The sequence below is a fragment of the Podarcis melisellensis genome, assembly GCF_964234715.1.
Source record: "Podarcis melisellensis genome assembly, chromosome: 5".
NCBI classification, from domain to species: domain Eukaryota; kingdom Metazoa; phylum Chordata; class Lepidosauria; order Squamata; family Lacertidae; genus Podarcis; species Podarcis melisellensis.
Genome location: NC_138537.1, coordinates 22,782,352 through 22,796,483, shown reverse-complemented (window position 1 = coordinate 22,796,483; position 14,132 = coordinate 22,782,352). Strand labels below are relative to the sequence as shown.

Below are 14,132 nucleotides of genomic sequence, written 5' to 3'. Positions count from 1 at the left end.
AAAAAAATGGTGCCCAGACTTTTAGAGGTGAATCTTTAGGTGCTAAATGCGCCTGGTGCCCTGCTAATTTTGAACCCTGGATGCAGGTGACTCATAGCTGAACAAATAAATATCACAGTTGCTTCTTTATAAATACTGCAAGCCATCAGTCTTAGCTATAGTAAAATAGCTCTGCATTAACTCCTCCCCTTAATGCATTTGCCCTAAAGTCTATCATGAAGATCTGTTTGCCATCACCATTGCCTCTTGCAATACCATTTCGTTGGTCATTTCAGGTGGTATTCAGCTAAGTTTTGCTCAGAGCAGACCCATGGAAATTAATGAACCTAACTTAGACCTAACTTTTTTCCCCCCAAGAAAAACTTAGTTGAATACCACCCTTTACTTTTGTTTGTGGGCTGGACCTATTCAAAAATTTCAGGCACAATGATGGTTTACTTTTCAGAACTTTTACCTGTGCTATATTTCACTCTGGCTCTGTCACAACGTCAACCAGCCTGTTTTTCCTCATTCAACTTTCAGTATCAATTTTGATCTAGTTCCTTCTTGCAGTGCTTCAGTTCTCATTACTTTTGAAACAACACCATGTTCTATTCTATGATGTTAATCAACTGGTAATGCCTTTTGGGCTACTGGACAATGATTCAGTTGTTTGGCAGAGCCTTTAAGCCAGTGGTGTTCAAACTTTTTTCAAAGAGGGCCAGATTTGATGAAGTGAAGGGTTGTTGACCTTTTTTTAAGATTTTACCCCCAAATTGTTTTTTTTAAGGTTGGAGTTGTTGAGGGTTTTTTTAAGGATTGATGTTGTTGAGGTGGTGTTTTTTTTAAGGATTTTACCCCAGAAAATAAACTGCCACAGGGGCCAGATTAAACCCAACGGCAGGCGGGATTAGGCCCCCAATATGGACTTTGGACACGCCTGCTTTAAGCCATTTGCTGTTTGCATCATTATATATTTATGTATGATACATATTTTCCCACACTTTATAATCTCTAGGGTGGCTTTCAAGCTAAACTGTAAAGGGCACAACAGCTGGAAACGTGACATAGGAAACTGAAAGAAGTGAGTTTGTGGCCACTGAGAGGGTCAAGTTCAGTTGCTGCCTCCACCCAACAAAGAAAACAAATAAAGGGAGAGGAGTGATGGATGAAAACACACATATCCTCATCTTATGCAAAAATGCTCAGAGGTAGCTCCTACAGAGTCCACAGAGGTTTACTCCCAAGTAAATGTGCATAGGATTGCCTTCACACCTGCAGCCTCATCTATCACTCCAGCCAAGGCGGAGGGTGGGATGCAGGCAAAACACTACTTCAACTATGCCAGCCTGGAACTGATGTAGCATCAGGTCACAGTGCCATCAAATGATGGCACTTGAACTAGCTCAGAGCTTCCCTGCCACTGAAGCACCCTGTTTTGGGGGCTGGTGGATTTGTTTGTGGGGTGAGGGACCAGTGCAGTGAGTGGCTTAGGGATTTAAGTTGCAGCCTTAATGTAAACTTATTTGTTCTTACTCAGGATATCCATTGTAAAGTTAAAAACAGCAACAAGAATAAGAACTTGGTTCTCTTTATAATCTGTATCATTCCATTCTTTGGCCATGTCTTGTCTTCCAACTTTAAAACTGTTTTATGTGGCGTCTTCTGAAGTTCCCACCATTGTGGGTCCGTACTATGCCTCAGAACAGAAGGCATTCCCTCTTGTATTTTATTCTTCAGCTGTTTTGTCGCCTTGATATAGGGGCACCTCAGGCCTTGGGCCTGAATGTGGGTTTCCAAGCCTTGCTCTTGGGCCTTGCGACTCTCCTCAGGCCTTTCCAACTTCCTAGGTTACACCTCTTACCAGTCCTGCTCCATGCTCTCCTTGAGTACTGTTGAGTAGCAGGAATGAATTTAGGGTAATGCTTCCTGTTTGCCTGGATGCAGAGAAGGGGCTGGAGGTAAATGTAGAAACCTCTGGCGTGGTTGGCATGTAGCCTACTATGGAAAAGTAAGAATTGAACTCTTGCTCCACCTACTTGGCTGCTTTCACCACTGGCATGCAGCCCTCAGAAGCTTGCATATGAGGAACTGTGGCCCTAAGCCTGACAGAGGTTCCCCACTTCTGCTTTAATATATGATAGCAGCGAAAGTGTGAAAACCCAGTGCTAAATTCAATCCTTTTGCAGACCAGATGTTTGGAACCAAACCATGGGTTTAGAGGAATTTTTTTCCTTAATTTAAAAGGAGAATTGGCAGTAGTTTAAAGCCCTCTGACTCTTGTTAGCAATGGCAGTAACTTCTATGTTGCATAGGGTGGAGGCCTTGCTTCTGTGACCAGAATGGTTCATTACTGGTAAGGGTCTGAAACCACAAGGAGGCATTTACAATAGCAATGTCTTGCTAGTAGTGCTGAGTTCTGCCATATAAGAACTTGTTATTATCTCCTTGAATATAGGCAGAGAGTAAAAAATTAATTGTTTTCTCAATGTTTCCATGTGCAGAAAATTTTAACTTTCCTCTGACTGGATACTGCATCTTTTTGATATCAGTATTTATGATTAGGAAGCTCAGTCAAGACAATTGGTTTACCTTGCTGCGCTAACTGGCAGTGGCTCTCCAGGGTTTCAGGCAAGGGCCCTCTTTTCAGAGCTACCTGGAGATGTGGGGATATTGAACCCACATGCAGAGCAGATGCTCTACCGTTGAGCTATAGCCGTTATTCACTGTTTATGGCAAGTAAATTGCCTTGCTGGTGGTATTATGGAAAAGCAGTTGAGAAATAGAATTAAGTACCTTTAGTTATTGTCCTATCGTAATTGACAGATTAAGGTGTTTTAGATGTAATGGCCTCATTTGGACTGCCAAATTTTAGCTTTGAAAACTAAGATATGTGTGAATTTTAGGCACCTGTAAGCAGGGGCGGAGGAAGGGGGGTGCGGTGGGTGCAGGCCACTCCGGGTATCACCACTTGGGGGGTGACAAAATGCCGGGCGACACTCACCGTGGGGCCTGCAATACGCCTGAGCCACGTGTCTCTCCTAGGAGAGGCGGTGGCTTGGGCACGCGCAGGCTCTGCGCTGTCCAAACAGTCCGCCTGCTGCCTCTCCCCCTCCAGCTGTAGGGTAGCTGAGTGGGAGGAGGCAGGCACATTCCAGAGGCCCCGTGGTTTGCCCCACCCCTATGGGTGGCTAATTCCGCCCCTGGGTGCGCCGCCCCAGGCACAGGCTTCCTCCGCTGCTGCCTGCAAGCAACTCATTGTTCTACCCGGACACTGAGGTCCAGCGCAGAGGGCCTTCTGGTGGTTCCCTCACTGCAAGAAGCCAAGTTACAGGGAACCAGGCAGAGGGCCTTCTCTGTAGTGGCACCCACCCTGTGGAACGCCCTCCTACCAGATGTCAAAGAGAACAATAACTACCAGACTTTTAGAAGACATCTGAAGGCAACCCTGTTTAGGGAAGCTTTTAATGTTTGATGCATTACTGTATTTTAATATTTTATTGGAAGCCACCCAGAGTGGCTGGGGAAGCCCAGCCACATGGTCGGGGTATAAATATGTTGTTGTTGCTGCTGTTGCTGTTGTTGTTGTATAAATATGTTGTTGTTGTTGTGGTTGGGGTATAAATATGTTGTTGTTGTTGTTGTTGTTATGTTGTTGTTGTTGTTGTTGTTGTTGTTATTATTATTATTATTATTATTTTCTCCTCCCTTCATGCATGTGTGTGGGTATACAAGTCAGCAAATTTCAGTTAACCAGTTCTGCTCAAATTGGGAAACTGGTTAGTGGCTTTCAAACTTCCCTTTCACTTCAATGGAAGAGGCTTGATAATGTGTATAGGCTTCCTTTGCAGCTTACAGAGTTGTCCCTCCGTTGAAATGCGTGGAGAAATTCTTTGGGGAAAGGGGTTCCTTATACATTTATTGCATAATCATTTGGGATGCTGGATAAAAGGCTGAGAGGTCTTCCAGCATGAAGGGCAGTGGAATGCCTTCTTTATTATTGTTTATTGAATTTGTATCCAGCCCTTCCTTCTGAAGGGCGGCATAGATTCCAGGCACGGTTCTCTTGCAACCTCCCCTCCCAAATAAGTTGTATGTCAACCTTATCTCCTTGACTCCTAACAAAATAACGGAACAAGTTTTAAATACTTTGAAAACAGAACTCAAAAGCTGCTTTGAACTTGCAGTCAGAATAAATAAATGAAATAATAGACGAAACTAGATTAAGTTAATATGTTCAATACAGTGGCACCTCTAGTTACGAACTTAATTAGTTCCAGAGGTCCATTCTTAACCTGAAACTGTTCTTAACAAGAGGCGTGCTTTCATTAATGGGGCCTCTTGCTGCCGCTGCACCGCTGGCACACAATTTCCATTCTCTTCCTGGGGCAAGGTTCTCAACTCGAGGTAACTCTTCAGTTTGTAACCTGAGGCGTTTGTAACTCGAGGTACCACTGTAATATATACTGGTGCCAGAATTCAGGTTTTGCAGCTTCAGTATTAGTTGGTATTTCTGGTAGAGAATTTTAGGTGCTCAGGCCTTAAAACTGCTAGTTTTCATTTATGGTAACACTTTTCCATTTGATTATGCAGCTAGTGGTTTGCAGCAAGTTACTATGAGATTAATAAATTATTGGACCATTAACTTTTTTTATTAGGCTACTATATTATCTGCATTTAAAATAAAATCAAGGAAAGCTGTATTTAATAACCTGTGTAAATTATTCAGCTCAAGCAAATGCACACCAGGTCGCTTATCATGCATATTTTTTGGGGTGTGTCTGTGTGTTTCCACTATCATCCGTGGGGCAGGGGGAGAATAAATGTGTGGCATCAAAGTTTTTTTCCTGGGAATTTCCCTGAGATGTTATCACACTTTGCATCCACATGTTTCAAGCCCACCTTTACTGTCCTGAGGACTAGAGTCCTTACTTAAAACGAAATCTCTGCTTTTTAATCGTGTGCTTACTTAGAAACACCCAGAGCCTAGTTTATTAACTAGTTAAATCAGGTGTCTTTCACCCTAACATTTCGTATTCTATTAAGCACAAGCTCTCAAATAATAAAAGTGTTTCTGGTTTTTCCTTAACAAAGAACACAGGCTATTATTGAATTCGGGTGGAAGGCATCTTTTTGGTGGTACAGTGATCTATTGTTACTTTAATATGTGCTATGCTCTCCCATTGTCCTGAACAAGCCTCTATCTTTGTCCGCAGAGTTTGAGAGGCATATTGATAATAATGTTACTTAGAACCTCTCCTTAAATCAATTTCTTTTTCGTACTATTGTAGAAAATGCTGTGTTGTATCAGAACTACAAAGAAAAGGCTCTGGATATAGATTCTGATGAAGAGGTAGAACTGAAAGAACAGAAGTCAGATGAAAAAATAGTTATTCAGTACAAACCTCTGAGATCAACATGGAGTCAGTTGTCTGCGGTAAGTGTCATAATGTTAAATAGCCCGAAGCCAAACTGGAATGCAGCAGTGCTTATAAGCGAGTCTCTTTTATCTCCCAGTGTCCTTTTCAACCCAACATTTTATAGCTTTTCGTTTGCCCTCAGAACTACTTCCTGAAGTGAAGTGTTTATGGGTATGCAGCTAATACCCAATGGTTGTAATTGGTTAAGAGGTACAGCTGCTAGAATTGCATTCCTAATTTCGTTTGCCTTATGGGTTTTTTTTCTTTTTTATGCAAGCAAACCACAAGTCGCCAACTGTGTTAGGACTTCAGGATCCCTCTGCTTTGGAATTTAAATTGCAGGGAAGGGGGCAACCCTTAGAGCATGTTCAGTAAAATAGCCATATGGAGAGAATTAATGAAAATAAGTATCTTGAAAATGGAGAGGATAAGCAAAGAGGCTTGTTTATTCTAATGTCTTTCTGCGGGAAATTTAGGTCTCACAACATGCCAGCACAGACAAACACTGGCTCTCTGCAAATCATAGTTTGTAATACATGTATGTACCAGAGTGGAGCCATAGCAATAGCCTCAAAGCAGCAGCATCACTGGTAAGGATGGGGTGGTTGGGACTACATGGGCCTTGACCTTTTTGCCACCTTGCCCCTCTGGTAAGCTGCAGTGCTGCTAGGAGAATATTTCTGCAGTTCCACCCCACCAGGTGAGTCACTTTCTTATCTTCTATGTCTGCTGGAGGAGGAGGAGTAGAGAAGAGGGTGTTCGAGCCCAAGGCTGCTTGTTGGCATAGTACCAAGCAATATTTTAGCACTGTGGTTGGTAATTTCACATGGCTGCTCATCAGACCATTCAATGGCGATTGGAATTCTGTAATGGGAAGCAACCATGTTATATCACCTGAGGTATTGGCAGGCTCCACATTACTAGAGCAGCGTGGGAACTGACCGTGCTGAAGCAACAGCCATGCCACTTAAGGCAGAAGTCGCCAACTTTCTTTGAGTGAAAATTTGCATGCTAGAGAAAACGTTGTGGGCATCATTCTACCCCCACCATCCCAACCAAGCACACACCACAATCTATTCCACTGTCTAAGGCTTCTTTCAAGCCTAATTTCAGAGGGGTGGAGGGGACCCTGCAGGTGCGGAGGAAGACCTCGGTTGACACATGTGCAGATGCCACATGTGTGAACCCAGTGTTGAGATAATGGCATTAGAATTGCACCTATGATAGGCTAGAGATATTAGCTTCCCTGCAGTTTCACAGATAAGGAAACAGTTAAGCAGAAGAAAACTGCAAGAGGTCAAAGTTCTCTTTTTTGTTTGTGTACTGTAGTCTGCTATGGTTACAAGTGCAATTTAATTAAACACTCAAGAGGTTTGTGGTTGGCTTCTTGTATATGATTTTAAAACAGCTTTTAGCAGTAACCATTTATTCTTATTATTAAAATAAGTGAATGCAAGGAAAGAACAGGTTCATGACTTCACTCCCTGTGAAGAATTGTCCTCAGATTTTTTAATGGTGGCAAATGGCTATATTTAGTGTGTCTTATTTGAATTATTTGATATAGTAGAATTTCAAGGAAGGAAACAGACGGGGATAAATTACATGAATCCTTGGGAACCCATTCAGTGACGCTTGGGGGGGGTTTGTTTTATATCATGTTTCACAGTCAGACCTACACAGTGCATGATAGAAGAAGCCACATGACAGCCCACAAGTCATGTTTTGTGGACTAAAAGGTGCCTGGAAGTCTCTCCCATCCTCTGCATGTCATTCTTACAGTTTTAAGGCAAGGACTAAAGCCAGAAGATTTGCTGAGATCTTAGTTTGGCACTATATACAGCTGGTAGGGTGCATTTTGGTTTGGTGGATCATAAATTCTGCAATAGGTGTAATTGCTTGGAGCAAGATCATAAGGCTCCTATGTTACTGAGATGGAAAGGAAAGCCTCAACTCTGCATTGCACTGTGCATTGACAATTAATACAAAGCGTGTGATTTTGTGTGATCAGCTGATGAGCGGAAACCCCCATGGGTTAGGGCAACTTCTCTTGTGAAATGACATGTTAATGTTGTGAACGAATGGAGAAAGCAAATTGTTACTCATCTGTTCATAATAAAATCTGGCCTTGGTCAGACCACACCTGGAGAATTGTGTCCAGTTCTGGGCACCACAATATAAGAAGGATATTGACAAGCTGGAATGTGAAGGGCGACTGAGATGAGCAGGGGTCTGGAAACCAAGCCTTATGAGGAATGGTTGAGGGAGTTTGATATGTTTAGCCTGGAGAAGAGGAGACGGAGAGGAGATATGATATCACATGATGTCACATGGAAGCTGGAGCAACATCAGCAAGAACTTTTTGGCGGTAAGAGCTGTTTGACAGTGGAACAGACTCCCTTGGGAGGTGGCAGACTCTGTTTCATTGGAGGGTTTCAAGGAGAGTTTGGATGGTCACCTGTCATGGATGCTTTAGTTGAGATTCCTGCATTGCAAGGGCTTGGACTAGATGACCCTTAATGTCCCTTCCAATTCAAAATTCTACAATTCTATGAAAATGTTGCGATGAAAACATTGGGTCCATTCGTTTCAGTGGGTCTACTCTGAATAAAAGTTAGTGGAAAACAACTTATGATATGCAAATCATTTGTGTGCATGTGTGCAAATGTAAATATTTTTTGGGATCCTAAGAACTGCAAATGGGCTTCTGCTTCTGGAACAGATCCTTCTAGTCCGTTCTCTACTAAAAAAGGTAAAGGTAAAGGTACCCCTGCCCGTACGGGCCAGTCTTGACAGACTCTGGGGTTGTGCGCCCATCTCACTTAAGAGGCCAGGGGCCAGCGCTGTCCGGAGACACTTCCGGGTCACGTGGCCAGCGTGACATCGCTGCTCTGGCGAGCCAGAGCTGCACACGGAAACGCCATTTACCTTCCCGCTAGTAAGCGGTCCCTATTTATCTACTTGCACCCGGGGGTGCTTTCGAACTGCTAGGTTGGCAGGCGCTGGGACCGAGCAACGGGAGCGCACCCCGCCGCGGGGATTCGAACCGCCGACCTTTCGATCGGCAAGCCCTAGGCGCTGAGGCTTTTACAGTAGCATAATTAACACACCTCCTCCAAAAAACATCAAGGGGCTTAATAGGAACAAGATGTGTGGCATGAGGCCTGCACATGGAGGAGGGGAATCTACTGAAATTAGGACCTCACCCTAGTTATGAGCAGAAGTGTCTTTATTCTGCCCGGACACTGAGGTCCAGCTCCGAGGGCCTTCTGACGGTTCCCTCACTGCGAGAGGCCAAGTTACAGGGAACCAGGCAGAGGGCCTTCTCGGTAGTGGGGCCCGCCCTGTGGAACGCCCTCCCATCAGATGTCAAAGCGATAAACATCTACCTGACTGTCAGGGAACTGACATCTAAAGCGCCGCAGGTGCAAAGGCTCCCTGAGGTTGAGAGAGCAGTAGCAGCGGAAGAGGGAACCAGTAGAGGGCGAGCAAGAACTCCAAGGGAAAGTGAGTCGGAGGGATGGCTCAGAGACGCTTCAAGCGAAACCAGTGGGGAGGTCTCAGGACCTCCTATAGGGACACCCACACCTCGACGGAAACTGTCACGCCGAGAGGCCAGACGACGTGTTTCCGTTAAGGAGCTTTTATGTTGGAAACGTTTCCGAAAGCAGCCACTTTCGGATACTACTAGTGATTGACGCAGCCATGCTGGAGGGGCTCCGTCACAGGCAGAGGTTTGAAAACCTGATCAAACTCTGAGGGACTTGCATTTTACGCACAAGCAGCTCATCGTCCCATCACACTGACATTCAGAAGACATCTGAAGGCAGCCCTGTTCAGGGAAGTTTTTAATATGTGACATTTTAGTGTATCTTTCATCTTTGTTGGAAGCCGCCCAGAGTGGCTGGGGAAACCCAGCCAGATGGGCGGGGTACAAATAAATTATTATTATTATTATTAAAAATATTTTAGTGTTGCCTTTAAGTGAGGTGTGCGTGTGTGTTCCAAGTTAAAATACAATGCAGTACAGCTACAACAATAAAAGTATCAAAACCTGTGTAAATACACTGCACATGGCTAGCATTCTAGAGGTGTGATGCCACTACAGAAAAGGACATTTCCCTTGTGCTCTCCGATCTTAATTGATCTCAGATAAGGATCTCAAAAGTATTAAAACCAATCTCAAATTATGGACAGGGTTGTATGGGTGGAGGCTGACCACTTGAACCCAAATCTCTTCACATGTTTTACCACTGTGCTGCTGTTTTCATGCAATATGTTTAATCTAGCTGTTTGCTTCTCTCTACTTAATTGACTTGATGGAAAAAGCAGCATTGGATGGGAACAGAAAGTCTTTTGAAAACAATTCCGAGGCCTCTGAGACATGATACAGTTAAAGCATTCTCTCCCCACCCCACTTTTTAAAGCCCTCTTTGTTTACAGTTCTGTGGCTATAACCGGAGAACTAATAAATGCTACTATGCCCCATTCACAGTATGCAATAAATGGAGGATAACTTGTGTATGAGAGATTACATGAGCTGTAAGTCTATATGGGAAGTGAAGGGGAAATTATATTAGAATGTTTTTAAATGATTCTGAACATTAATAGCTTCAGTTGAGTGACCAGTTGAGCTAGAGAGAACTGTGTGTGATACTTACACTCGAAATGTGGAAGTGAAAATACTCCACAGTATTAAGTTGAAAGGAACCCACTGGGCTAGATTATAAACAGAACTAAAATGTGTACTGCATTCCTGTGATTGGACTGCAATTCTATACCGAATTTCCTAGGAGCACCAGTGGACTCAGTGGAACTTTATTTTGAGTAAACTTGTGTTGTAATACACTGGCAAACTCAGTTCTTTTCATAAGAAAAAAAATAACTATGTAAGCTCCCACTCCTTTTCAGTGGATTGTATTCAGCTAACACTCAGAGTCTATGGGTTATGTCCCAAGGCACCGCGTGTGTTGGTGAAATTGTGTATACAGTCATACCTCGGGTCAAATGTGCTTCAGGTTGAATGTTTTCAGGTAGTGTTCCACGGCGACCCGGAAGTAACGGAACGGGTTACTTCTGGGTTTCGCCACTCGCGCATGCGCAGACGCTCAAAATGACATCATGCACAGAAGCTGCAAATCGCAACCAGCGCAGACACGGGTTGCGTTCTGCTCAGGATGCGAACGGGGCTCCAGAACAGATCCCGTTTGCATCCAGAGGTACCACTGTAATTGAAACCCATTGAAAAAGCTGGCAAACACCCCACCTCCCTTCCGCCCTTTTAGTGATGTTTCAGTGACATCCTTCTGACATTTCCAGGTCACTTCTGGATTTGGCGTGATGTGCGTATACACAGTCACACATGTACTGAATGCATGTCAATGGGGTGGGGCGGGGCCTGCCTGTAGAGTTGTTGAAATTAATGTACCTAAGTTAGGCATGATCATTTATTCCATTAGGTTGGCTCTGAGTAGACGTTAGCTGAATACCTGGTGCTTTTAAACTTATATTTATTGGATACACGTCTGTCCTGTTAAAGAGTTTCTTTCTATGCTGCCTTTTGGCCCAAGAGGCCCCCAAGGCTAGGAATGGCTCACTTGGTGGAGCCAGAGGAACAGCAATAGCTTCCTGGCAGCAATGGTGCTGCTGCTTACCAGAAGGGATGAGGCTGCAGCAAGGTCAGCGCTGTGCAGGTGCAAAGCCACAAACTCTTGTTTGGTTCTGCTTGTGAGCTTACGCTGCCCCTTTTGTACATTTTAATTTGGAGGATGGCCAAGCAGCAGGGTCACTGAGGTAGATAGCGGTGTTGCTAGAGGTGTTCAGGTCTTCGGTTACAGTGGTACCTCGGTTTAAGAACCGCCCCGTTTACGAACTATTTGGTTTACGAACTCCGCAAAACTGGAAGTAGTGTCCTGGTTTGTGAACTTTGCCTCTGTCTAAGAACAGAAACCGAACGGTGGAAAGGCACTGGCAGTGGAAGGCCTCATTAGGGAAAGTGCGCCTTAATTTAAGAATGGTTTTGGTTTAAGAATGGACTTCTGGAACGGATTAAGTTCGTAAACCGAGGGACCACTGTATTAAAGATTTAAAGGTCAAGAAAAACACTGTTGTCCTTTTGGACTTGGAGTCTTTCGGATGGGTCCAAATCTTAACATCTGTTGAAACCTCTGCTTCCTCCTGATTCAACAAAAAGTCACACAGCTGTTAGTGGACTACAACTCCCATGATCCCTGGCAATTGGCCATGCTGGCTTGGGCTGATGGAAGTTGACCATGTTCCCCATCTCTCAGATGTTGCTTTTTATGCGTAGATCTGAAAATGCTTTTTTTTTTAGTTCTATTTGTATGTTTTGATGTACACATGGATACTTATTGTTCACGCTTGTGAGTGTCTCTGGTCAGGCTCGCACACAGGGAATAAGTCCCAACTGGAAGGAAACCAGCTGGGGAGTGGGGCATGTGCAAATCAGTATCACACATCACTGCTCAGATAAAACTGTTAGAAGAAAATCACAACTATACAGGTATTTCCTTCAATGGCTGTAGAACGGGCATGCTTTCACCAATAATCTGGGTAAACCTACTGTGAAGTTCTGCTTCTATATATGTATAAAAGTGTAGGACTACACAAACAATGATTTGTTAAATCTAAAACTTTCATTTTTGTAACCACAGTTTAATGTCTCAAATTGTTGATTAATTAACCTGACATTTTGAACATGTGCTAGCTTGTACTTTCAGGCCAAACTTGTATTTTGAGATTGTTTTGGAACTACAGGTACATACTCAGTTTTTCATCCTGGATAGAAAAGCAATAGGTTCGCTGGCTGATTACCTCTGTTGGCACAGAGTTAAGCACAGTGTTAATGCCAAAGTGTTCTAAAGTGAAGCAGATATTCTGCCATTTTATCGCAGGATGTAATAGGGGGAAAAGGAGGGACATTCTTGACCGTATTTTGGAGGCAAGCACTAACTTCTTTCTCTTCATGTGTAAAAACATTGCAGGAATATTTCCACTCCTGAGTGCTGCAGCTACCTTCATAAATTCTTTATTGAAACAGATCATTTCCTGTTTGTTTTGTTTGATTTCATTTTCTTTTACATCTTTCCTTCATTGAAAGAGCCTTCATAAGACAGTTGGCCATAAAACTCTATACTGCAGAATGAGAAGTTACTGAAATGAACCTTTTAAACTTTATCTTTGAATGATGCTGACCGATAGTATAGGGGTGTTGTCTTCTACAGTGGTTATGCTCCTACTTTTGCAGGACGGGGGTCAGAGAATAGCATTGGAAGACTTTTCCTCAGCCTCATGGTAACTGTGCTATGGGATCGCGCAAGAAGAAATTCTATTTTGCATGCAGCTTAACATATATATGAAACCATTGAGTGCCATTATCATGGGATTAGGGTGATTTGTCAGCAGCATGCTGATGGCACTTAGTTGTATGTCTCCATTGAATTGGGTTGTGCTGTTCAGGTGCTGAACCAGGGCCTGGAGTTGGTCTAGGTGGGTGCCAATAAGCTGTGACTAAAACCTGACAAGGTGGATGTTCTATGGCTTGGTGGTTCCTATGTCTGGGAAACTGGTTCATGCCTTGTTTTGAATGGGGCCCATCCAAATGAAAATTTCAGTCAATTACTGATGGAAAACAATAGAGGAGAAACATGTGTATTGCAAAAATATATGTAAAGGGTTAATCATTTTTTTCAGGTGAAGAAGAATGGGCTATACCAGACCATCAGCCAAGAAGAAAGGAAAAGGCAAGAGGTACCTTCATTATTATAGCCACAGTTTATTCATTACTTCATAAGCTTGTCATCCTTTTATGCTTGCTTTCTGGAGGAAAACTTTAAAAAAATGTTGTTGTACACTTTTCTGTTCCATTTCTGTGAACTAAATTATAGTAGAAATCTAACTTTTGATTCAGACTACCTGGGGTTTTGCAGCTTGCATAGAATGCAAGTGGGTAATATATCTATAAATGCAATAAGTAATAATAATAATATGCAAGTGTTGTGAACATGCCCAATATCTGAAATAAGCAGTCTCTTCAGCCCTACTCATAACCACCTGTCTGTTCATTTCTCTGTTTGCTTTCTGAGCTATACTTGTGAAAGGAAGAGCTCCTTCCATTTGCAGAAGGAGTGGCACCCTAGCATAGGTTGCTGCCTGTAGAAAAAAATGGGGAGGTGATTTTCACACTGTCTCAGATGACCCTTCAACCCTCCTGTGGGCTGTAGGGGGTTAGGGGGAAATCATCACCCCTATTCCCATGAGCAAGAGTGTTCTGTGTGCAGAATTCCACACACAGGACCTCTTCATCCTACCCTATGTCTTCAAGGCAGAACAGGATGAATGACCCTTAAAAGCTTCCTGTTTTCTCCTCCTCAACCCATTAGGTGCTACTGCTGTACCCCTTGATAAATGTGGATAATCTTCTCTAGCTGTTATGGGTTTGATCTGTCCCCTGAAGAGGGCAGACCCTCAGATCAGCACTGCCTGTTCAGGGAAAGATCACAAGGAAGGACCTGATGATCCTTCTTAGAATAAGTCCAGTCTACGTGTGAACTGGGAAGTAAATAAATAAATCTGCTTTTGGTTGCACCATTAGCACTTGCTAGGCAACAGCCAGAGGACAGGGCAGTTCTCTTCAGCTATACCTGAAGGAGTTTCTCCACCCCCATCCATAGCTGTCAGCTTTTCCGAATAGGATTCCTTGCAAGAAAAGGGAAA

The 14,132-nt window shown here is 43.4% G+C and overlaps 1 protein-coding gene across 1 annotated transcript in view; it reads left to right on the top strand.

Moving 5' to 3' along the window:
- Positions 1–14,132, top strand: part of ARHGEF26 (Rho guanine nucleotide exchange factor 26) — a 65,740-nt gene that overhangs the window by 7,974 nt on the left and 43,634 nt on the right. The window contains exons 4-5 of the mRNA XM_081910904.1: positions 5,271–5,416; positions 13,110–13,166. Of these exons, the coding sequence (XP_081767030.1) occupies positions 5,271–5,416; positions 13,110–13,166 (203 nt within the window). The remainder of the gene's footprint in view (positions 1–5,270; positions 5,417–13,109; positions 13,167–14,132) is intronic.